Source organism: Moschus berezovskii, chromosome 5 (assembly GCF_049115385.1).
Source record: "Moschus berezovskii isolate FMDL1 chromosome 5, NW_MosBer_1.0, whole genome shotgun sequence".
Lineage (NCBI taxonomy): Eukaryota > Metazoa > Chordata > Mammalia > Artiodactyla > Moschidae > Moschus > Moschus berezovskii.
In genome coordinates, this window is record NC_142464.1 from 100,530,243 (window position 1) to 100,556,486 (window position 26,244).

Below are 26,244 nucleotides of genomic sequence, written 5' to 3' on the forward strand. Positions count from 1 at the left end.
TGTTTGTATAGACATAATTATTCTATAGAATAATTAAGGTATTATAATTAAGAATAAGCTTTTTAAAACTTTAAAAAAAAATAAAGAAAGAAAGATATCGGGGTTGAAAAACCTGAGATTGCCGTTGGAAAGTCTTTTTTGACGCTAGGCTCTGGTGGGCAGTGTGGGGGTGGGGATATGGAGGCCCCTTGGGGTCAGACTTTGAAGGACTCTTGTGTCCCGTAGGAGAGTTGGGACTTTATCCTTCCGCATTGGGGTCGGCAAGAAGCTTCAAGCAGGGGGCCCTCATGTTCTCATCTGCTTTGCTCACCAACGTGTTCCAGCCACCCCAGCTAAAGTCCTCACTCAGCAGAGATTCAATAAATATCAGTTGAATGAACATCAACTCTACCCCAGGCCTTGACTAAGTCACACACCTATTTAATACCCGCAGCAGCCTGGTGGCTCTTTGCACACACATACCCTCCCCTCCAAAGCATCTGGAGGGGAGCACTGCTGGAGAGATTTATGAGGGAACAGGGTTGCGGAGCTAGACCTGGGGTGCAGGTGTGGCCTTGGTGAAGGAGAGAGGTGAGGAAGGAAGGTTGAGTTGAAGGAAGCATCTTATGCTTCAGTAAAGCTCTAAGAAAGTTCAGCAAGGCCTTGGGGGAATCTTCAAGCCAAGCTGCCCTGTCCCAGAAGCCCAGCGCCTCCCAGGAATAGGCTTCTTGTATTTAGTCGTGGGCTGGGAGCAGCACTAGGAAACTGGCCTCTGCACCAAGCTGGGGATGAGACCCAGATGACAGATTTTAGGGCTCAGTAGCTGGGGCCGTTGGTCATTTGTGCATGATCTGAGAAGTACATTTTCTTGGCCGCTGTGGTAGTATTAGCCCTCTTTTACACGCAGGGAAACCACAAGGCTCTTAGGGGCAAGTAACCTAACAAGCTCAACCGGTTGCTGAGTGGTTGATCCTGCCTGAACCAGAATGCAGGCCTGGTGACTTCCAAAGCCCTTCCCTTTTTTACCCTGTGTATTGCTGCCTCCCAGCTGCCATCAATGAGAATCTGGGACCTGGAGTTTCAGTTAGGAGACTTTGCTGACCACTTGGTGAGATGCTGCTACTGCTGCTGCTAAGTCGCTTTAATCATGTCTGACTCTGTGCGACCCCATAGACGGCAGCCCACCAGACTCCGCCATCCCTGGGATTCTCCAGGCAAGAACACTGGAGTGGGTTGCCATTTCCTTCTCCATGGTGAGATGCTATGATGCACTAAAAATGGTGGCAAAAACTCTGATACTCCTTCTACTGAGTATTCTTGCCTGGAGAATCCCATGGACAGAGGAGCCTAGCAGGCTCCAATCCATGGGGTTGCAAAGAGTCGCACATGACTAAAGCGACTTAGGGCAGCACTATTGAGAGGAGGGTCTATACGGTTTGCCTTGAAGTTGGGCTGGATTTAGGGATGGGAAGCGCTGAATCACCATGTCCTGGAACTTCTGAAGATAGATCATAAACACTTGAAGGTTCTTTCTGGGCCTCTGGGAATAGTAGCTCTTGGTGCCCTGAGACACCACTAAGCCCAGCTACCCTGAGGCCTCCAAGCTGGAGTGAACAGGGGAAAGACCATGGGGTGATGCCCTGCCAGCCTCTTGCTGTCCCCAGTCTCCTGCTACCCCCAGTCATCTGAGTCTTGGGCCCCAGCCATATGGAGCAGAGTGGTCCCTGCCTTGCCCTGACCTGCCTAAAATGCAAAATAAACCGCTGTTGTTGTTTGAAGCCACTAGGTTTTGGCATGTTACTGGGTTTTAGATAACTGGAGCAGATTGTGAGGGCAGGTCTGAGCCTGGACTCTGGCAATGACAGTGGCCGCCCCCGTTCCCAGGTCTATCCATCTATAGCTACCAAAGGTCAGCAGCAGCTGCCCTAGAGAACCAGGCCTGGGTGGGGTCTGGAATGATTCAGCTCCTCCAAACCTCATGGCCAGGATGTCTGGGTGGTTCCCGGTCATCCTGACACCACCAGCAGCCTTCCCCGACCTCTAGTTCTGGCATGCTAACAGTCTGTTCTTTCCTCATCTCTGCTTTGGATTCTAGCTATCTACCTGGGCTCTGTCCTGTGCCCCAGTTTGCTTCAGGGGCTGTACCAGCCTAGTAACCCTCACTTATCCCTTTCCTCAGCAGCCTGAGTCTGTGTGTGTCCTCTCCTGCATTAACTAGAAAAAAGTTTTGGTAACCTGCTTGCTTGCGCATTCGGCACCCAGTGGTCCAAGTACACGTTGAATCCCCCTCCTCCGTCTTCAGACCAGTTTTCTGCTTGCAGCTTCCATTAACTAGGCTACTCAGCCCTGGGCCACCAACCTCAGGGCACAGCTCCATCTCATTGTTCACTGAGGTCCCTTCTTGCCTCTTGTCTGGGCCCCTAGGGAAGTAACAGGCAGTGGGGGTGGAGAGATGGCTCCAGATTTGATAAACGCATCTTGGGATGAGGGAAGCCTCTGAACCAGGGTTTCCAACTCAGACACTCTCGGTTCACCCTCCCTTTGAGGTGCTCTCACTGGACAAGAGCATTCCACCTTGTCAGGCGGCTGGTAAGTCACTTCCCCTTTAAACTCTGCTCCAAACTGGACAAAAAACCTCTTTCTTGGTTCCTCTTAGCACAGCTGACCAGACTAGCATTTTAAAAATGTGCTAAACACTAAGAGAGAACAAAAAGGACCTAAATTACAGAAAATATAAACAGCTTAAAAAGAAAAACAAAAAACTCATATTCCCAGAATAGCCATCTGTGATCCCACAGTAATTTCTTTCCTATTGTAAAGAGCTGAGGACTTCTGAGCTCCTGGCCTGTCTGTCTTTCTGTTCAGTTTCCTCTTCTCCATCCCATGGTAACTACTGATGGAGACTTTGCCCACAGCCTCCCAAATTCTCCTACAAGCTTCTAAACGCCTTGGGAGATCCTCTTCATTTCTGATCTGTAGGATGGGTCACCTTCTCTGTTCACTGGCCTCATTAGTATTTTTTGAGCTGTTGAATCATCTTCCTCTCCAGATGAGCCTCCATCTCTGCTTACAAGGAGTGGGTGCTGCATGGCAGGTACACAGACTATTAAGCTGCTCCCATGCTCTGGAGGGCCAGATGGTAGAGGAGGGTTACTGCTGCACCTGGTTGAGTAGGGAGACTGGTGCTCTGTTAGGGAGATAGTCAGAAATCTTCCCAGAGGCCCCTTTATACCTAAAATCAGAAGAGCAAGAACTTGAAAAAAAAGCGCCCTTGTGAATGAATGATTATTGGTGCCTGCTGCAAATTACACAATCACTCAGGACTGATTCAGAAAGAAAAGAACTTCCTGCAAGAGTGTAAGACAGGCTCCAGAACAACAGACCCTGAGTTAGGAAGCAATGCTCTTTAGGCCCCACCTTAAATTTAAAATATTGTTATTATACTCAAAGGAGGTTAATTATATAGTCAACTATATATGGTTATGTGAAAAGTGTTGATGCGTTAAATGTAAGCATTTAAAATGCACTGCAGTTTTTACAACCTTGTGTGGAAGATAATCTCTAAATGTAACTGTCAGCAACTCTTCCTTTCTTTGTAGGCTCCTGCAGCTCCTCCAGTTAAAAGTGGTGTTTATCAACCTCCCCTTAAATCTGGGCTGGCCTTGCACCCTGCTCTGACCAGTAGAATGGGTGGTGGAATTGATGGGAGTGTATCCATTCCAGGTCTAGGCAGCTCTTTCCTTTATGTTTTTGGGTCTAACTGCCATCTGTTTTTTGTTCGTTTTGTGTTTTAATTTATTTGGCTGCACTGAGTCTTAGCTGTGGCACACACAGGATCTTCCATCTTTGTTGTGGCATGTGGGATCTTTAGTTGTAGCGTGAGCCCTCTTAGCTGCAGCACGTGGGATCTAGTTCCCTGACCAGGGATTAAACCAAGGCCCCCTGAATTGGGAGCTCAGAGTCTTAGCCATCAGACCACCAGGGAAGTCCCCCAACTCTCATGTTAGAAGCTCAGATTACACCACTAGGTGATGCAAAGCCACATGGAGAGAGATCCTGGAGAAGGAGAGAGGATTCGTAGTCCATCTAAGCTCCCAGATGACCACAGCATATGCCACATGGAACAGAGATGTCCCTGTGAGCCCTGCCCACATTGCAGAATTGGGATGTGGCCAAGTGCATGGCTGTGTATTAAGCAACTACATTCTGGGGTGGTTTGTTATGCCTTAATGGATAACTGAAACACCCTATTTTGTTATTTATTATTTATTCTAGGAGCTTGAAAAAGAATGGAAGTGGCCCTAGGCCTTGCTTACTTTGTGACTGGCCCAGCTCCAAGAGGTTTCTAAAACTCTTAGCTTTCTTACTGCGATTTGAAGGTGATCCAGAAAATGTACCTTCACACCCTAGTGATCTGATATTTTTATTTCTAAATGTTTGTGGAGCATCCTTAACCCAGAGCAATGTGGGATCCATAATTAAGAATTTCTGTCTCCTCCCTTTCCCCTTACCAGATCCCAAACTTCTCACATTTACACAACTTCTTTTGAGACAAGTTACAGGCTGGTGGATTAGAGCTTCTTTGTCATTTTTACACTATCGCACTCAAAGCAAACCAGGGCAGGGGGAACCTGGGACATTGTCCATGGTCTGTCTGCTACCTCCTCCAGCCAGGAAACCGTATGGCTTCCCTATTATCATCTTTGTGCCCCAAGTGAGGGGAATCTTTTCTAGTTTGTTTGGTTTGGGTTTTGGTTTTATTCTTTTGGGGTTTATGGGAAAATGAGATTCTCCCTCTTCACGTGTTTCTTTTTTCCATGTTTCCTTTCTTTGTTCCTCTAAAGCTGCAGAGTATTTGAAACACAACAACTAGGAAAAGGAAACATCTTTGTCTTATTCCCTTCCCTCCCCTGAAGCCACAAGCAGAGACTCTTCAAACTAAGACTGGGGTGGGGGCTGGGTAATAAGTGGAAGCAGAGGAGCAAAAGAGGGAAAAAGAAATACTGGGGAAAAAATGGTTACCCTGGGGCTTCTCTGGTGGCTCAGTGGTAAAGAATCCACCTGCCAGTGTAGGAGACATGGGTTTGATCCCTAATCCGGGATGATTCCCACATGCCACTGAGCAAATAAGCCCACAGAACAACTAAGCTCCCATGGACAAAACTTTTGAGCCTGTGCTCTAGAGCCCAGAAGCCACACGTGCTGCAACTACAATACCTGAGCATGCTAGAGCCCATGCTCTGCCACAAGAGAAGACACTGCAACCAGAAGCCCAGGCACCACAACTTGAAAGTAGTCCTTGCTTGCCACCACTAGAGAAAAGCCTCTGCAACTACAAAGACCCAGCACAGCCAAAAATAAATAAATAACTTAAAAAAAAGAAAGAAAATTTATTGATTCTTTGGGGAATATGTCAACAATTCTATCTGCTGCTTGGACATATACCAAGCACTGTTAGATCCTGGACCTACATTATTTCATTTAGCCCTCATGAAGTCCCATGAAGTAGATACTTTGTCTCTTTTTTTAAGAATGTGGGAACTGAGGCAGAGAGAGGTTGACAACGTGGTCCAAAGTCACGTGGCTTGTAAGAAGCAAACTAGTTTTGAAATCTCAGTCGGTCAGACACTTAAGCTCTTAGCCACATAACCGTGGCTTGGAACTTCCGGCTTTGCATTTATTGAGAGGTAAATGGAAATAGTGAAAATTGATGAAAAAGCGGTGGCAGTACCAACATTCTCAGTCACATGGGCAATCAGGAGGGGCAGTGAAATCAGAATTCATTGTCTGAGAGACAGAGTCCTTCTGCTTGCCTGGACTTGATGGACTAGAATTACAGGCCAGGAAAGAGCTCCAGGTTCCCCTCAACTACAAGCTGGCTAAAACCACAATCCTCAGTGCATGCTGTCATGTGAAAAGCATTCTAATCTGATGTCACGAGGTAGTCTGGCGGTATTTTCTAGAAGCAACTGAGACTTGGGTTGTGTGTTTAGATAGCTGTACAACTCTTGGTGTGGCAAAGCCAGAATATTATGAAATATCAGGGCTGTCTGATTCCTGCACATTATGAAATCAGCGCTAAGTAGACCACTGAAGAGTTTACAGTTATTCCTTAATGATGGATTCCATGGTTAGAAGTTGTTTTAAATAAGCAAGTCAAGTGTACTTAGTATCTGTCTCTGGGCGGGAGTAGGACCGGCCAATGGGCATGAAGAGGGGGCCTCATGAGTGTCAGGGAGGAAGCATTTGGCTGGGTACAGGGTGTGCTAAAGGTAGGGGTGAGGGTCAAGTTATTAGCCTATAGAAAGGATAAATATAAGAGCTATATTTCACCTCTAGCCTAATGCCCGCAGGACTTCTGGCCACCACACTGATCACATTTCCTGAGTCTCTGACATTATCAATCAGAAGCCTCCTGTAAAGGTCCAACTTCAAAGAAGATTGTTAGCTATCAGTTTAGAAACATCTCCAATTCTCTGCTAAACAGCAAACACTCTCTCTTTTTAGCCTCAGTGAAGAATGTTTCAGAATATTCATAAGGGATTGCTTCAACTGCATTACAAGCTATCTTGAGCAGCATTGTTTTTCTGCATTTCTAATTAAACCAGAGGAGACAGAGATCTCACCACCATTCTCCAAAAAGCTGAACATAGACAGACCATATGTTGCAGAAATTCCATGTGTAGCTATGTACCCAAAGGGATTGAAACTTGGTACTGAAACTAATCTTTGTATGCAAATGTTCATAGCAATACTCTGCAGAATTGCCAAGAGTGGAAACAAGCCAAATGTCTATCAGCCAGTAAGTGGATAAACAAAAATGTAGGACTATGTACAATGGACCATTACTCAGGCACAGCAAGGAATGAAGTACTGACACATGCTACAGCAAGGGTGAATCTTACAAACAATATGTCAGGTAAAAGTTGACAGACACTAAAGGTCACATATTGTATGATTCCATTCATGTAAAATATCCAGGGCAAGTAAATCCTCAGAGACAGAGAATAGATCAGTGGTTGCCAGGGAAAGGGTGGGAGGGAATAAGGAATGACTGCTTAATGCATACTTGAGGCTTTCTTTGGGGCTGATAAAATGTTTTGGAGCTAGAGATGGTAGTTATACAACAAGGCAATTAAACAACTGTCACTTAGTTGTGCACTTTGAAACGGTTAGTTTTATGGTATGTGGATTTCACTTCAATAAAAGTGCAAATCACAGGGGAATTTTATAAGGAGATGGCAGAGTACAAGAAGATGTTTAGACATGAACTACTATTTCCAAGGACTTTTTTTTTTCTTCCTCATATCCCATTTCTGATTTGAGTGATAATCACTCTTGGAATATGATCTTTTGAAAACTCAGTGATGGTAGGGAATTCTAGAAAGGTCTAGCATCTTTTTCTTCAGGGAGAAAACTAAAAGGAGCTCCCTCATTCTCTCAGCAGGGAGACGGCACTCAACACTCTACTTTCCATGGGACTGTGACTTGCTCTAAGCCTTCCTTACTTCTTCTAAGCCTTCCTTACTTCCTCATGGGACTCTGTGTATCTGTATATCCCACAGGCATGTACATCCCAAAGTCCCCAGGTGCAGGATGGATATGTGCAATGTGCTGTGCTTAGTTGCTCAGTCATGTCTGACTCTTTGTGACCCTATGAACTATAGCCTGCCAAGCTCCTCTGTCCATGGGGATTCTCCAGGCAAGAATACTAGAATGGGTTGCCATACCCTCTGCAGGGGATCTTCCCAACCCAGGGATCAAACCCAGGTCTCTGGAGTTGCAAGCAGATTCTTTACCATCTGAGCCACCAGAGAAACCCAAGAATACTGAAGTGGGTAACCTATCCCTTCTCCAAGGGATCTTTCTGGTCCAGGAATGAATTTGTGGTCTCCTGCATTGCAGGTGGTTTCTTTACCAGCTGAGCTACCAGGGAAGCCTGCAGGATGACTGGCATTCCTAATCAACTCAAGTAGAGAGCCAGTGCCCTAAACCCTGCCTGCCTGGCACTGAGCAATCCATTTATTCCCTTACAGGGAATAAAGGTCACTTTCTCACACTTGCCCTACTGGAAGGGAGATATCCATTGTGGGGAGGGGGTATATGAGAGAGGGTGGTAGGAAGAAGCTATCCAGCAGCTTTGACCCTGGTGTTGTGAGTTTTCCTTTTCATCAACAAAGCCTACTCCTTAACCTATGCTGGATGATACTGTGGAATTAGTTCCAGACTCTTTAACAATAGGCGACAGCCTGACGGGATCTGCCTGGCATGCTAATATCTATGTGTGAAACCATAAAAAGAAACTGCTCATTTAACAATGAGAGGCCTTGGGAATTCCCTGGAGGCCCAGTGGTTAAGATTTGGTGCTTTCACTGCCAGGGCCCAGGTTCAATCCCTGATCAGGAAACTGAGATTCCACAAGCCACCGTGGTACAGGAACAACACCAAACCAAACCAATGAGGGTCCTCAAGACAAGGATGCTCTCTCTCACCTTCTATTCAACACAGTACTGGAAATTGTAGCCATAGCAATCAGGCAAGGAAAAAAAAAATGTACCCAAATTCTACTGTATATAGAAAACTCTGAAGATGCCACACAAAAACTACTAGAACTTCACCATTAGTGCCAAGACATGCAACCAATTTCTGTATGTTAATTTTGTATCAGTTGCATGTCTTTACACTAATGGTGAAGTATCATAAAGGGAATGTAAAAAAACAATACATTTTAAAATTCCATTAAAAAATACTTAGGAATAAACCTGACCAAGAAGGTAAAAAATTTAAATGATGAGAACTATAAATCATTAATAAAGGAAATTGGAGATAATTCAAAGCAATGGAAAGATATCCCAAGCTCTTAGATTAGAAGAATTAACATTGTTAAAATGGCCATATTATCCAAAGCAATATACAGATTTAATAAAAGCCCTATCAAATTATCCACATGTCTTACCTGTAGCTCAAACAGTAAAGAATCTGCTGGCAATTCAGGAGACCCAGTTTCAATCCCTGGGTCAGGAAGATCCTCTAGAGAAGGGAATGGCAATCCACTCCAGTATTCTTGCCTGGAGAATTCTATGGACAGAGGAGCCTGGTGGTTTACAGTCTGTGGGTCTGCAAAGAGTCAGACATGACTGAGTGACTAACACTACACTACTATCAAATTATTCATGACATTTTCCACCAAACTGGAACAAATAATCTTAAAATTTATATGAAACCTTAAAGGACCCAGAGTTACCAAAGCAATCCTTAGTGAAATGAACAAAGCAGGCGGCATAATCTTCCAAGACTTCAGACTATACTACAAAGCTACAGCAATCAAAACAGCATGGTATTGACACAAAACAGACATGTGGATCAATGGAACAGACTACAGAGCTCCGAAATAAGCCCACACACCTGCAGTCAATTAATCTTGGCAAGAATATACAATGGGGAAAAGACAGTCTTTTCAGCAATTGGTATTGGGAAAGTTGAACAGCTGCATGTAAATCAATATAGTTAGAATATATCCTCACACCATACACAAACATAAACTCAAAATGACTTAAAGACATAAATATAAGACATAATATCATAACATTCCTAGGAGAGAGAATAGGCAAAACATTGTCTGGCATAAATCGTACCAATTTTTTTTAGGTCAGTCTCCCAAGGCAATAGAAATAAAAACAAAAAATAAAAACAAAAACAAATGGGACCTAATCAAACTCATAAGCTTTTGCACAGTGACAGAAACCATAAATAAACAAAATGAAAAGACAACCTTCTGAATGGAGAAAATATTTGCAAATGATGTGAATGACAAGAGCTTAATTTCCAAAATACACAAATAGCTCATACAACTCAAAAGCAAAATAAACAAACAACCCAACCCACAAATGGACAGAAGGACCTAAACAGACATTTCTCCAAAGAAGACATACAGATGGCCAAGAGGACACGAAAAGATGCCTAATTATTAGAGCATCTAGTCGTCGCTAATTATTAGAGAAATGAAAATCAAAACTACAATGAAGCACCACCTCACACTGGTCAAAATGGTCATCATCAAAAAGTCTACAAATAATAAGTGCTGGAGAGTATGTGGAGAAAAGGGACGCCTCCTACACTGTTGGTGGGAATGCAAATTGCTGCAGCCACTAAGGAAAACAGTATAGATATTACTCAAAATATTAAAATTAGAACTACTGTATGATCCAAGATTCACACCTCTGGGTTATAAACCAAAGAATTGAAATGGAGATCTCAAAGAGGTATCTGGACTCCCATGTTTACTATAGCCAAGACATGAAAACAACCTAAGAGTCCACTGATGGCTGGATGGATAAGCAAATGTGGTACGCACATATTATTGTCTTTATAAAAGGACATTTGAGACAACATGGATGAACCTGGAGGGTACTGCTGCTGCTGCTGCTAAGTCACTTCAGTCGTGTCCGACTCTGTGTGACCCCATAGACGTAAGCCCACCAGGCTCCCCCGTCCCTGGGATTCTCCAGGCAAGAACACTGGAGTGGGTTGCCATTTCCTTCTCCAATGTGTGAAAGTGAAAGTGAAGTCGCTCAGTCGTGTCCGACCCTTAGCGACCCCATGGACTACAGCCTACCAGGCTCCTCCATCCATGGGATTTTCTAGGCAATAGTACTGGAGGGTACTGGGCTCCTTGAAATATGCCAGTCACGGAAGGACAAACACTATGTGATACTACCTGTATGAAGAAAGAACCAGGAAGTAGAATAGTGGTTACTAGGAGTTGTGGGATGGGACCCAGGGAGGTATTAACACAAGGGTACAAAGTTTCAGCTATGGAAGATAAATAAGTCCTAGATATTTACCGTGGAGCATAGAGCCTATAGTTAACATTGCTGTACTGTATACCTAAACATTTCTTAAGAGGGCAGATCTTATGTTATCATACACAGAAAATAAAATAATAAAGAGGAAACTTCTGGAGAAGATGGATATGTTCGTGGCACAGATCATACTAATTGTGGGTGTATACTTATCTGCATGCTCATCAAGTTGTATGCATTGAATATGTACAGCTTTTCACAGGTTGATTATACCTCAATAAAATGGTTTTTAAAAGAGGAATGAGGGTCCTAACCAAATATAATGCCTTCAGGGGACTCAGAAGGCCTAATCCTTTACCTGAAATAAAATCTTAATATTAGATGGTCTAAAATACCACTTTTAAAATTGAGCCTCCAGTCCTTCCAAACAGCATCCAGCTTGTTGATGTCAGGGGATATTTCTCTGATCATCTCCTTAGCTTTCCTCTTTCCCCCTTCCCTGAACCCCAGCTTTGTCAAGGACGGGTCTCTCAGATCCTGTGTAAGCACCAGAATCTCAAGGGGGTCAATAGCATAAACCAGACTTTTCATGCTAATGTTGAATGCTTCTCAAATTCTCTATTTACTGTTTCACCAAAAGTTAAGTGTTACCTGCTATTACATCTATAACAATGCTGAGTGTAGCTAAAGCCCTTGCTAAGAAATGATATGTGTCCTGTTAATAGGCCATAATTTCTGTAATAAAGGAGAAACAGCAGTGCCTGAAACCTAGATAACTGTTGTCGATGACATAACTATGCTGATAAATGACCTTACAGTATCTGTTCCCCTCTAGACATTTCCCCAATTTATCTGAACTAAAAGCTTTATTACAATTGCCCCACTTGTGTGTGTGTATTAGTCATTCAGTTGTATCTGACTCTTCATGACCCCATGGACTGTAGTCCACCAGGCTCCTCTGTCCATGGGATTTCCCAGGCAACAATACTGGGGAGGGTTGCCATTCCCTTCCCCAGGGGATCTTCCTGACCCAGGGGTCAAACCTGGGTCCCCTGCATTGCAGGTGGATTCTTTATTGCCTGAGCCAAGATTGCCCCACTTAATTAAACTTAAAAACCTTTGCACAGCAAAGGAAACCATAAACAAGATTAAAAGACAACACTCAGAGTGGGAGAAAATAATTGCAAATGAAACAACTGACAAAGGATTAATCTCCAAAAGCTTATGCAGCTCAACACCAGAAAAATAAACAACCCAATCAAAAAATGGATGGAAGACCTAACCAGACATTTCTCCAAAGACATATAGAAGGGCAACAAACACATGAAAAGATGCTCAACATCGCCTTTTTTGGAGAAATGCAAATCAAAACTACAATAAGGTATCACCTCACACCTGTCAGAATGGTCATCATTAAAAAGTCTATAAACAATAAGTGCTAGGAAGGGTGTGGAGAAAAGGGAACATTCTTGCACTGTTGGTGGAAATGTAAACTGATACAGCCACCATGGAGAACAGTATGGAGACTTCTTTAAAAATTAGGAATAGAACTACCATTTGACCCCAAAATCCCACTACTGAGCGTATATCCTGAGAAAAGCTTAAGTTAAAGAGATGCATATACCCCAATGTTCATTGCAGCACTTTTTTCAATAGGAGGACATGGCAGCAACCTAGATGTTCATCAACAGATGAATGGATACAGAAATCATGGTACATACGTACAGTGGAATGTCACTCAGCTATAAAAATGAATGCATTTGAGTCAGTCCTAATGAAGCGGATGAACCTAGAGTCTGTTGTACATAGTGGAAGCAATTTCACTTTCTTTCACTTTCACTGCATTCTGCTGCTGCTGCTGAGTCGCTTCAGTCGTGTCCGACTCTGTGCGACCCCATAGATGGCAGTCCACCAGGCTTCCCCGTCCCTGGGATTCTCCAGGCAAGAACACTGGAGGTACAGAAATAAGTAAAATCTTGCTCTCATAGAGTTTACACAGAAATGGAGTTCCAGGGGGACTTCTCTGATGGTCTTGTGTTTAAGACTCTGTGCTCCCAATGCAAGAGGTACAGGTTTGATCCCTGGTCGGGGAGCTAACACCCCACATGCCATGTGATGTGGCTAAAAAGTATTTTGAAGAAAGAAAAGAAATGGAGTTCTAATTTGGGTATATTCCATCCTAAAGCTCTCTCTATAGGATTGATTATTGATTAGTGAAAACACATTGGATGAGGACAGCTTTAGAGGGAGTGCTTTAGAATAATGAATAATACCAAGTACGGAGATGACCGAGACAAAAGTTTTCATTTTCCCTAAACTAGAACCCTGAGATTCCGACTCTTTGCGACCCTGTGGACTGTAGCCCACCAGGCTCCTCTGTCCATGGGATTCTCCGGGCAAGAGTCCTGGAGTGGGTTGCCATTTCCTTCTCCAGGGGATCTTCTTGACCCAGGGATCAAACCCAGGTTTCCGACATTGCAGGCAGACGTTTTAACCTCTGAGCCACCAGGGAAGAATGTAGTAAGTACAGTGGTACATAATGGATGCTAGTAAATGCTGCTCAAGAATTTTACTAGCACTTTCTATTGAGAACTTTTGCATTTGGGTGACATTTTGGAAGGGAGAAAAGGGGGCGGGGAGAAAGTGATTTGGGGAAAGGAGATCTGATTTCAAAACCTCAAATCTGTTTATAATCTTTTAACAGCAGCGGACAACTTGAGCAGTCTTGTTTTCTATAAAGTAAGCTTACCTCCCATCTTCTGAGGGATCTGTCTTCTCTTCCCTTTGGTAAAGAATTCTGAATTGATTATGACAGGCTGGATGAAATGTGTGTGGGCCACTTTGCCAGAAAAGGCATTACCTACCTGACTGCAGTTGAGGATTCTCCAAACTGGATTTTATTTTCTCAGGTATTGGGGGTCTTGTCCTGAGTGGGTAGATTTGTGATGTGAAGACAAAACACACTGGAAAAGTAAAGATATCATCTTCTTTAGGCTATTGTAAGGGGGAAAATGTTCATTAAGGACAGATTAACATCTCAAAAAAAGAAAGAAGGTCTAGAGTTTTGTTGAGACAGGTAAACAAGAGAGTCCTGAGGAAGGGTGTTGATAAATCTTATTTCCCATAGGCAGGGTGATACTTTGAGATTAGCTGGGATGCAGAAAGGCCAGGAGATATCTCAATTGCTTTTTTGGAGCACAGGGCTCAGATAAAGTTCAACATCGTCAGTAGACACTGAAGGCCATTTATGTTTGAATTCTACTTTCACTGTCTAGTAGTCCCGTGACCTTCAGCAAACTACTTACCCTCTCTGTGTGCCATCTATAAAATGGAATAATATATAGTACTTACCTGATGGAGATGTTTTAAGGATTAAATGAGATGAAGCATATAAAGTTCCTGGTCCTATATAAGTGTTCAGTAAACATTATTACCATTCTAAAGTATTCTATATAGGGTAGAAATTAGGTTTACAAGGAGGGATAAAACTTGCTGATGCTTTCATCTGAAATTTTATTGAAGTCAAGAAGCTTCACTCAGATAAGACAAATTGTTTTATCTGTTTGTTTTGTTTTGGTTTTTGGGGCCATGCCATGCAGTACTGTTGTTGTCATTGTTGTTGAGTCGCTGAGTTGTGTCCAACTCTTGGTGACCTCAAGGACTGTAGCATGCCAGGCTCCTGTGTCCTCCACTATCTCCTGGAGTTTGCTCAGATTCACATCCTCTGCCTCCTCTTTCTTCTTTTGCCTTCACTCTTTCCCAGCATGAAGATCTTTTCCAATGAGTTGGCTCTTCTCATCAGGCAGCCAAGGTATTGGAGCTTCAGCAACAGTCCTTCCAATGAATATTCAGAGTTGATTTCCTTTAGGATTGACTGGTTGGATCTCCTTGCTGTCCAAAGGACTCTCAAGAGTCTTCGCCAACACCACAATTCAAAAGAAACAATTCTTTGGTGCTCAGACTACTTTATGGTCCTATTCTCACACCCATACATGACTACTGAAAAAAACATAGCTTTGACTATATGGACCTTTGTTGGCAAAGTGATGTCTCTACTTTTTAATATTCTGTCTAGGTTTGTTATAGATTTTCTTCCAAGGAGCAAGTGTCTTTTAATTTCATGGCTGCAGTCACAGTCCACTGTGATTTTGGAGCCAAAGAAAATAAAATCTGTTATTGCTTCTGCTTTTTTCCCTTCTATTCACCATGAAGTGATGGGATCAGATGCCATGATCACACGGCACACGGGATCCTAATTCCCCTACAGGGGAAGGGTGCAGTCTTAACCACTGGCCCACCAAGAAGTCCCAGACAAATTGTTTTCATGCCTCCTTAAAAAGTTAACAAACAGAAATGCTGCTGCTGCTGCTAAGTCGCTTCAGTTGTGTCCGACTCTGTGCGACCCCACAGACAGCAGCCCACCAGGCTCCACCATCCTTGAGATTCTCCAGGCAAGAACACTGGTGTGGGTTGCCATTTCCTTCTCCAATGCACGAAAGGGAAAAATGAAAGTGAAGTCGCTCAGTCGTGTCCAGCTCTTAGCGACCCCATGGACTGCAGCCTACTAGGCTCCTCCATCCGTGGGATTTTCCAGGCAAGAGTACTGGAGTGGGTTGCCATTGCCTTCTCTGACAGAAATGCTGAATAGGTACAAATGAAATAACTTGGAAACTTTCTTTTAAAATGTTAAATTATAAAGTCAATTAAACAATAGTTCGAATCTTTGTGTGTGTATATCTGTGTAAATAGTTTTCACATGGTGAAAACTCCCATGAACCACTGGAATTTGTTTAAATTACTATTTAATTTATTATTATTATATTTTAATATATTTTATTATATATATAGTAATTATTATAATAATTATTGACAATTACTAAATTATTATTTAAAACCACTGGGAATTGTTTAAATGACTCCCCATCATTATTTCATTAATGAGTTTGAGTGAACTCCGAGAGTTGGTGATGGACAGGGAGGCCTGGTGTGCTGTGGTTCATGGGGTCGCTAAGAGTCGGACACGACTGAGCGACTGAACTGAACTGAACTGAACTGAACTGAATGTTGGTCTTTCTTTAGAATTGTCTTGCGGCTGATTCAAACAGTAAAATTAAATGAAGAACAATTTCATTTTGGGGAAATAGTTTTAAAATATAATTTCAAGCTATTGATCCTGGATATGCTTAAGGTGGCCATGAGGAGGACTGAGGTTTCTCCTGTGTGCCAGGGACAGTGGGCGGCCATCTCCACAGTTTCCTTTTCAGTACTCCCGTGAAGGAGCGATTATATCCCAACTTTAAATTTGTAAAAAGGCCAGGGAAATCTCAGAGAGTTCAAAGAATCTGCCCAAGACCATGAAGCTAGTCACTGGGCACAGCTATGGATTCCCAGGGAAGGGCTCAAGAGATCCTGTCAACTTCTTGAGAGAAAAGAAAGCGGTTTTGATGTTCATATCACCCTCTTTGTTACCATGTTTAATGAAGCTGCTCTGGAGCTCTCCAGATTCACAGATCACTGCAATTCACTGGTTAGTTCTATTTAAAGTCCCCGTTTCAGAAATCCTCTGAATTACAGCCCTAATATTTACTGGAAGCTTAATTACACGCTAGGCACTGTTTCAGACAATTAAAAAATATTAATGAATTAACTTTTGGCTGTGCCAAAATTAAACCTTCTCTAGGCAAGCCAGGCTGCTGCTCTCTAGTTGCGGGGCGGGGGCTTCTCTTGTTGTGGAACCTGGGGTCTAGAGCATGGGCTCAGCAGTTGTGGTGCTCAGGTTTAGTCGCCACATGGCATGTGGGATCTTCCCGGGCCGGGGATCGAACTTGTGTCTACTGCACTGGCAGGTGGATTTTTAACCACTGCACCACCAGGGAAGTCGTCAGGCCTTTTATACATAATAACTCCTTTAATCCTTGAAAGATCCAATGAGGTCAGTGCTGGTACTAATCTCATTTTTACAGATGACGACACTGAGGTATACAGAGTTTAGGTAATTTTCCTGAAATTGCACAGCTAGGAAACAGTAGAGCCCAGCACTAGTGTTCATGCTTTCAGCACTCTTCTATAAGCTCTGACACTGACAAAGTGGAATAGTCAGTTTGAATTTTGTGCACATATAAAGTGGCAAACTGACAGAAAGCTGTCAGGCTGGTTATTCAGGTAAAGTCACTTTCTAGCTTTCACAAGAATTGTAAAGGAAAATAGTGACAACAAACAGAACTTAGATGATTCACCCCAGTGTAAACACAATTATAAATATGCCTTATTTTCTGTATCAATCTAGATGTGTTGGGACCTTGACCTGATCAAGTCTGGACCTTTGCTCCATTATCTTTACTTCATGTAATTAGATGGTCAAAGGTGAAGTGAGAACACAGAAACTGCTACAGCCTGGTAGAGTCCACATTTAGTTAAAAGTTATCTTGATCTAGTACGAAGAACAGCGAAGGTGTGTGTGATTCAGGGTTAACTTTAGTCCTTTCAATGCCTGTCTCATTCTTGTTTCATATACTGTCAGTATCACAGAAAGTAAAGTCCAGTCATTCTAAGGACAGAAATTATAAAGAGATAAGCAGGAAAGATTTACTATATATAGAACACAATGAATAATATTCAGTATCTTATAATAATCTATAATGGAAAATAATCTGAAAAAAATAGCTGAATCACTTTGATACACCTGTGAAACGAATACAATATTGTAAGTTAAATATACTTCTATAAAAAGTTTTAATGATAAATACCATTGAGGGTGTGAGAAAAGTCTTTTCTTTCCCCAGCCATTGAATTTACATCAAATACTGGACCAAGCTGAACCAGACTCTGATGGAATGCCATGCACTGATGGACTTGGGCTGGGTAGTTGTCCATATCTGAACCAGTTATAGGTCAAATTCAACTACAGTAGTTCTTAGCAATCTATCTTAATGAAAATTCAATTAAAGTAGTTTCCAGCAACCTATCAATCATTATAGATGGGTGCAGTCATTCTCTGCAAATTAGTGACTGCCACATAATGGGGAAGGGGTAGAACGTGCAATGTCCACTCAAAACGCTACATGCTTGATACTCAATAGAAGGGAGTATCAAGGGAGCGCTATTGGAGGTAAAAGTGGGAAGGGAAGATTCCGTCTCTGGAAATACGTATGGTTAGAGTTGGGATTTCAAAGATAGTGGTGGAGACCAACTAAAGAGGGATTTTTAGGTAAAGGGTACCATAAGAACAGGGGCTTCCCAAGCGGCACAGTTGATAAAGAATTCTCCTGCAATGCAGGAGACAGGAGTTTGATCCCTGGGTCGGGAAGATCCTCTGGAGTAGGAAATGGCACCCCACTCCAGTATTCTTGCCTGGAGAATTCCATGGACAGAGTAACCTGGAGGGGTGCAGTCCATGGGGTTGAAAAAAGTTGGACACGATTGAGCAACTGAGCATGCACGCATGTACGACATGAACAACATAAGAAAGAGAGAAGGTGGAAGGGAAAAATAGAAAGTAGAACAACGTAATTGGAGAGAGAAGGAGTGGGACGAAAGGGAACGGTGTGAGCAGGCTGGGTTTGGAAGGTGTTGACTGTCAACCTGAGAACCCTGAAGGAAGGTTATGGATTATTAGTCTGTGCTTGCCAAGACTGAAGATTTTTCTGTATCCAGGTTGACCCTAGCTCAGGCTGGGTGTCTCCAGGTCACCCTGGCTTAGGCTGGTGTTTCCAAGCCTGACTCAGCCTTAAGGGACTAGGGACAGAGTTTCCTTTGCTGTCCCATTTTGATCTTGCCTGGGGAATCTGTTTCTACAATATAAGTGCTATCTTTCTAAGACAGCTGAGTACTGCCTTGTGGACTTCCTAAGAGATCTGGCCAGGGCTATGGGGAGTCTGGCTCCTCATTCCACATTTATCTTTGGGCTAGCCACTAGCAGAAAGGGAGGGTTCCTAGCTCAGCCTACTGATCACCAGGTGGTGAAGGCATTCAGCAGGTGAAGCAACAATAACAGCATGTGCTGGGTTGTCTCAATTATGTCTGACTTTGTGCAGTTCTATGGACTATAACTTGCCAGCTCCTCTGCTGATGGGAGCTGGGGGCTCCTCTCCAGGCAAGAATAGTGGAGTGGGTTGCCATGCCCTCCTCTTGAAATGACACGCTAAACGGACATAAAAGAGGCATTTCAGATGAATTAATTGTAGCTTTTGGGGCAAGATTACCAAGAAAGTCTAGGATAAATGTAATGAGAAGGATAAAAGAAAGGTGTTTACCCATGTCAGGTTCAAAGAAATAAATTTTATAATATAATTTTGACTCCAGGCATATACCAGTGGTAATAAAAGCACATTAAATATCTACCCGGCTGAATGCAGTTTGTTTAATAGGACAAAGTCCCATGAAATCCTTTATGGAGGCTACACTCTTCCTCTTGGTTCTCAAGGAAAGTCCCCAGTCTGAAAAAGCTAACAGAGCTAACCACCCTCTGCTCACGTCAGAAGGAAGAAAAGGAAACATTCCCTGGAGTAAACAGTACAAGAATAACGGAAATGGAGGAAGTACATGATTTCAAGCTTATGTGACTAAGAAATATTTTCTATGCTTAGAGTAAGGAATGCAACCAATCCGTGGATAAGCCCGGGGAATGTTTCTGAGTCAGTACTCTGAGTGCTGCTTTTGTACCAGAAACTTGGCTACATACTCAATACTTGTCTTGGGTTTCCCTGGTGGCTCAGACGGTAAAGAACCCGCCTGCAAAGCAGGAAACCCGGGTTCAATCCCTGGGTCGGGAAGACCCCCTGGAGAAGGAAATGACTACCCACTTCAGTATCCTTGCTTGGAGAATCCCCATGGAGAGAGAGACCTGGAGGGCTATAGTCCATGGGATCACAAATAGTAGGACATGACTGAGTGACTGACACAACTTTAACATTTGTCTTGCCCAATACGATAGTCAGCAGCCACATGTGGCTCCAGAGCAATTGAAATGTGGCTGGTCCAAACTGAGATGTGCTTAAATTTCAAAGACAGTATGAAAAAAATGAATGTAAAATATCTCATTAATATTTTTACACTGATTTCCGGTTAAAATAATATTTTTATACATTGGAATAAATAAGATATGTTATTCAAGTTAATTTTATCTGTTTCTTTTTTTTACTTTAAAATATGACTACTAGAAAATTTAGTTACATAACCAGCTCACATTTGTGGCTTGCATTGTATTTCTGTTGGAGAGCACAGCTTTAGATCATTTCCATTCTGCATCCCCACAACAGCTTTACAACACAGACTATTACTACGTCTATTTATTGAAGAAGAAACTGCTGAGGCATAGAAACTGGAAGAGACTTGCCCAGCATGGTTAAGTGGTGGAGTTGTGATTCAAACCCGGGTTGGTCTTAGTCACTATATTAAATTGCCTCTTCAGCTTGCTTTATGAGTCAATAATTTACTGGGTGTCTCAAGTGAAGAACTCTGGGTTAGGATGTGGTTGCCCCCACTAATTGCTTGCATGAGCTTGAGTGATTATCTTCATCTCTTCATGTCATTAGCCATGAGCCTAATAAATCTAATAAGTCCATAATGCATTATTGTTTTATTTGAATCACTTCTTTGGCTTCACAGTCTATGGAAACAAAGATTCAGTTCAGTTTAACAAACATCTCCTTAGCATCGCTATGCGCAGTTGTGTAAAAGCCCAAATAAACACCATCAAATATGTTAATTCCTGAGAGGGAGTTAATTATGTTTGGAGTAACACCAGCATGAATAAGCAAAATACACTTTCAGTTCAGTTCAGTCACTCAGTCATGTCCGACTCTTTGCGACCCCATGAATCACAGCACGCCAGGCCTCCCTGTCCATCACCAACTCCTGGAGTTCACTCAAACTCATGTCCATCGAGTCGGTGATGCCATCCAGCCATCTCATTCTCTGCCGTCCCCGTCTCCTCCTATCCCCAATCCCTCCTAGCATCAGACTCTTTTCCAGTGAGTCAACTCGTCGCATGAGGTGGCCAAAGTATTGGAGTTTCAGCTTTAGCATAAGTCCTTCCAATGAACACCCAGGATTGATCTCTTTTAGAATGGACTGGTTGGATTTCCTTGCAGTTACCTATTTGCAAAGCAGAAACAGAGACAAAATCCTAAAGAACAAATGTCTGGAGATCAAGAGGCCAAGAGGGCATGGTGGGATGATTTGCAAGATTGGGATTGACCCTACTGTAGAGCTCAGGGAACTCTGTGGTGACCTAAATGGGGAGGAAATCAGAAAGCAGAAGACTGGTGCATGCCAAATCGCTTCAGTTGTGGCCAACTCTTTGAGACCCCATGGACTGTGGTCCAGCAGACTCCTCTGTCCGTGGGATTTCCCAGGCAAAAATACTGGAGTGGGTTGCCATTTCCACCTCCAAGGAATCTTTCCCACCCAGGGATCAAACCCGTATCTCCTGCATTGGCAGGCAGATTCTTTACCACTGAGCCACCTGGGAAATCCCAGATTTTAATTATATTGGTGAGATTTCATGTCCTCTGTAAACACTCCAAACCTTTGTTTCCAATTTTTTAGTGCATATATTGATTATAATCTCAGCCTCATTTGATAAAGCACCTCACTCTTCAAGGCCATGCTACTGCTGCTACTGCTAAGTCACTTCAGTTGTGTCCGACTCTGTGTGATCCCGTAGATGGAAGCCCACCAGGCTCCCCCATCCCCGGGATTCTCCAGGCAAGAACACTGGAGTGGGTTGCCATTTCCTTCTCCAATGTGTGAAAGTGAAAGTGAAGTCGCTCAGTCGTGTCCGACCCTTAGCGACCCCACGGACTGCAGCCTACCAGGCTCCTCCATCCATGGGATTTTCTAGGCAATAGTACTGGAGTGGCTTGCCATTGCCTTCTCCGCTTCAAGGCCATAGTTGATCCTTAAAAGCATGTCAGAGAGGGACTTCCTTGGTGGTCCAGTGGCTAAGACTCCATGCTCCCAATTCAGGGTGCCCAGGTTTGCTCCTTGGTCAGGGAACTAGATCCCACATGCTACAAGTAAGAGTTCATATGTCACAGCTAAAAGATCCCGTGTGCTGCAATGAAAATCTTGTGTACCACAACTAAGATAAATCACAGCCAAATCAATCAATAAATAAAATTGAAAAGCATGAAGGAGAAATTTTTGGTATCGTTTATCTTTAGCTGTGAGACTCCAAGTCATAATCTCTGTTCATGCTTGAGTACAACTGACAAAAATTTCAGACCTAGAATTCTCTTCGCAAAAATGTATCGCGGAATTTTGACAGCGCCTTCACTTTCTCCAGTACTTGTCACTATCTCTTTGCTTCACCATCTGTCCTGTGTTGTTCTTATTACTGAAGCTAACTTGGCATTGGAGCGGATTTTGTTTCAGCATTCCACAAGTCACAGTGTGTTCTTGGAAATTATGTCTCAGTGTCACCTAGTAATTATTTTCTGGCATTTTTTTCCAGCTTCAGGTACAGCACATCGGTTAATCTTTAATTCATGGTTTTCTATTAGCAATTGGGTGTACAAGGCCTTCTCTTAATCATTCATTCATATACTCCTTTTCTTCTCCATTTTCCACTATTCCTCTGCCCTCTCCATAAGCAATCATTCTTGAGTATTTAAAGTATACCCTGCTCACTATGTGTGTTCTGTAAAATGTCTACTTTGTTTTGTATGCATACATTTTTTGTACTAAGTCTAATTTTTTAAATTTATTTATTTATTTTTAGTTGCACTGCTGCTATTTTTTATTTTCATTGCTGCTCTCGGGCTTTCCCTAGTTGTGGTGAGCTGTGGCTGCTTTTCGTTGCGGTGCGTGGGCTTCTCACTGCAGAGGCTTCTCTTGCGGTGAGCACAGGCCCTAGGCACATGGCTTCAGTCATTGCAGCACTCAGCTGATTAGTTCTGGCTCCTGGGCTCTGGTGCTCACGGGTTCTGGCCTGTGGCATGTGGAATCCTCCCAGACCAGGGATCAAATCCGTGTCCCCTGCATTGGCAGGCAGGTTCTCATCCACTGTACCACCAGGGAAGTCCTGTATGCATACGTTTTTAATTTATATAAATCATCTGGTAGTAAAAAAAAAAAAAATCTCTTTCTTTCTTTACCCAGTAATGCATTTTTTAGAAGTCTAACCATGTAGTTGAGTAAAATCTATACTGTTGCATCTGGTATCTAGTTATCCATCCATTTTACCCATCCATATCACAGAAATGGACATGTGCATTGCCCTCAACTCACTGATACTGCTAATAATGCTGTGACAAACGTCCTACACATCTTCCCCTATGGGTGAGAATCTCTCTCGATTCCTACAGAATAGTAATACCTGGTGGCAGAAATGCTAGAGTATAGGTAATATATGTATCAGTCTGGGTCCGACCAGGAAAACAGAAGCCACTCTAAGCATGTAAAATCAAGGGACTTTAATGCGAAGAACATGTCACAGAGACGATGAAGTAACTGAGACATTAGCAAAAGCAGGAAGGCTCCTGCCACATCCAAACTGCAGGAATTACTTGCGTAGGAGCCTGAGTTTGAAGGAAGCTGGAATCATATCACGGCTGCCCAGTGGAAGCTGAAAGAGAAGGAAAAAAATATATAGATACTGTACCCTCTTGAAGACAGAGGGAAAGAGAAATAGCCGAACTTTCCCCTTCCCCCATCCCTATCAGCACTGTCTGCTGCATTCCCAAACGCCCCCTGCAACTGTCAGCGCAGAGCAGGGACAGGTGAGGAACGAATACGCAGAGGCTTGTAAGCACACCACACATTTGATTTGACTAAGTTGTACCAGACTGCTCTCTGTAATAACTAGTACCAGCTACTCTCTTCCAGCAGCATGTCCCACATGCCACCTGACCTTTATGGTCTGCTGCTGCTGCTGCTGCTTATTTGCTAAGCTGTGTCCGACTCCTGTGCGGCCCCATGGACTCTAGCCCACCAGACTCCCCTGTCCACGGGATTTCCCAGGCAACAATACTGGAGTGATTTACCATTTCCTTCTCCATACCCCCAAAAGTAGAGTAGACATCTCTTCCATCTTCCTTTGAATGTGTCTAGACTTCATTTTCTTGGATTGGAGAAGGAAATGGCAACCCACTCCAGCGTTCTTGCCTGGAAAATCCCAGGGACTGGGGAGCCTGGTGGGCTGCTGTCTGTGGGGTCGCACAGAGTTGGACACGACTGAAGTGACTTAGCAGCACCAGCAGCCTACTGTGGATGCCTCAGGTATCTCCTTAAATCTAGCGGCCTCCTGGAGCTCGGGAGGCCAGCCAGCCAGCCAGCCATAGCCTCTTTTTTACTTTATTTTTGAGCCAAAGCCTCTTGAGGGCAGCAACCTCATCTGTTTTATTTGTAAGCCCCTTCTTGTCATTATACTCAATGCCACTGACCAAGTGATAAACATACTTGTGGTTTAGTCATGCCTTACTCCTTTTCATTATGATTTGGCTTGCAGACTCAACTGGTGGCAGTTTTCAAGAAACCACTTGTGAAATTGTGGAGGGAAATCTCTAGGGAGATCCTGTGGGTGAAGGAGAGAATTGACATTCAGCCAGCAAACACAGCTGAAGACTGTGATGGTTGTCAAAGCGCTGAGTTAGTTGGTCAATAGTCTGCTCGGAGCCATGCCTGGTAACCGCTGTGCCCTGGCTGCCTCAGCCACTTCCATGGAGTCATCCCTCCATCCAAAATCAACAACTAAAGGGATATATATGCCTGGCCTGGCCAAGGACTCTAGAACCCTGCTGTTGCAACCTGGCTGCCACTTTCCCAATAGGTTCTTTTGTCTTTTTTTTTTTTTTTTAATGTGGACTATTTTTTAAAAGTTTTTATTGAATTTGTCACAGTTTTGCTTCGTTTTATGTTTTGGTTTTTGGCCAGGAGGCATGTGGGGTCTTAGCTCTCAGACCAGGGATTGAACCCACAGCCCCTGGACTGGAAGGCAGTCTTTACTGCCAAGGAAGTTCCCTGATTGGTTCTTCCATATGTCTTGTGTGTGTATGCATGTGTGCACCGTCATGTCTTTGTGACCCCATGGACAGAGGAGCCTGGTGGGCTACAGTCCTGCCAGGCTCCTCTGTCCATGGGGATTCTCCAGGCAAGAATACTGGAGTGGGTTGCCATGCTCTCCTCCAGGGGATCTTCCTGACCCAGGGATTGAACCCCCATCTCTTAATGTCTCCTGCATTGGCAGGGGGGTTCTTTACCACTAGTGCCACCTGGGAAGCCTTACTGGTTGTTAAATATTTAAAATACCCTCCAGCCGAACTAATATCACAGAAGTGCAGGGGAAAGTCTGCAGACTTTTGTGTTCTATGACTTCCAAGATCCTGGCTTCTATGTGTGATGATGGCAGAGAGAATTCTCCAGGATTATATTCTTGATAGAAAACACTCCATCTTTTTTGCTTTTCTAGTCATTTACAGCATACACAATAAAGTGCACATGGCTACAGTGTACAGCTCACTGAATTTTTAAATGTGTGCATCCATGTATCTTCCACCAGATCGAGATATAGAACATTTTCAACCTCCCGGCGAGCTCCTTTCTGTCTCCTTTCCGTCAATCACCCCAAATAACCACATTACCAGCATCTATGACTATAACTTGATTCTGCCTGTCATAATCCCATAAATGGAAGCAAAGAGTACATACTCTTTTGAGTCTGGTTTCTTTTTCTCAGTGTGAGAAATGTACTACTTTTATATTTTATTTGGCTATTTCCCCAAATTGTTAAATTGGATTCTTAGCTAATTTTAACCTTTCTCCTCTTTTTTGCATTTTTTAAAAACAATTTTAAAAATTGTGGCAAAATACATACAACATAAAATTTACCATTTTAACCATTTTAAACTGTATGATTCAGTGACATTAATTACATTCATAATGTTGTACAACCATCAAGATTATTTCCAAAATTTTTCCTCACCCCAAACAGAAATTTCTTATTCATTAAGGGATAACTCCCCATTCTCTTCCCCTTGAGTTCTTGAACCTCTAACTTAATTCCTGTCTCAGGGAATTTACTTATTCCAGATATTTCATAAGTGGAGTTATACAATATGTATCCTTTTGCACTTGGCTGATTTTACTTAACATGATGTTTGCAAGGTTCATGCATGTTGTAGCAGTATCAGAATTTCCTTCTTTTTGTGGCTTTATAGTATCCCATTGCATGTATACATCACATTTTATTTATCCATTTACTTGTTGATGGACACTTGAGGTGTTTCTATCTTTCGGTTACTGTGAATAATGGTGCTGTAAACATTCTGCCGGGAGATGGTGATGGACAGGGAGGCCTGGCGTGCTGTGATTCATGGGGTCGCAGAGAGTCGGACACAACTGAGCGACTGAACTGAACTGAACTGAACTGAAACATTCTGCACAAATATCTGAGTCCCTGTTTTTAACTTTTGAGGGTATACACCCAGGTGTGGAGTTGCTGGGTCATATGGTAAGTCTTGTG

The 26,244-nt window shown here is 43.1% G+C and overlaps 1 protein-coding gene across 1 annotated transcript in view; it reads left to right on the plus strand.

Moving 5' to 3' along the window:
* Positions 1–2,462: 2,462 nt before the first annotated feature.
* Positions 2,463–26,244, plus strand: part of FAM47E (family with sequence similarity 47 member E) — a 60,534-nt gene continuing 36,752 nt past the window's right edge. The window contains exon 1 of the mRNA XM_088836130.1: positions 2,463–2,568. Within this exon, the coding sequence (XP_088692256.1) occupies positions 2,463–2,568 (106 nt within the window). The remainder of the gene's footprint in view (positions 2,569–26,244) is intronic.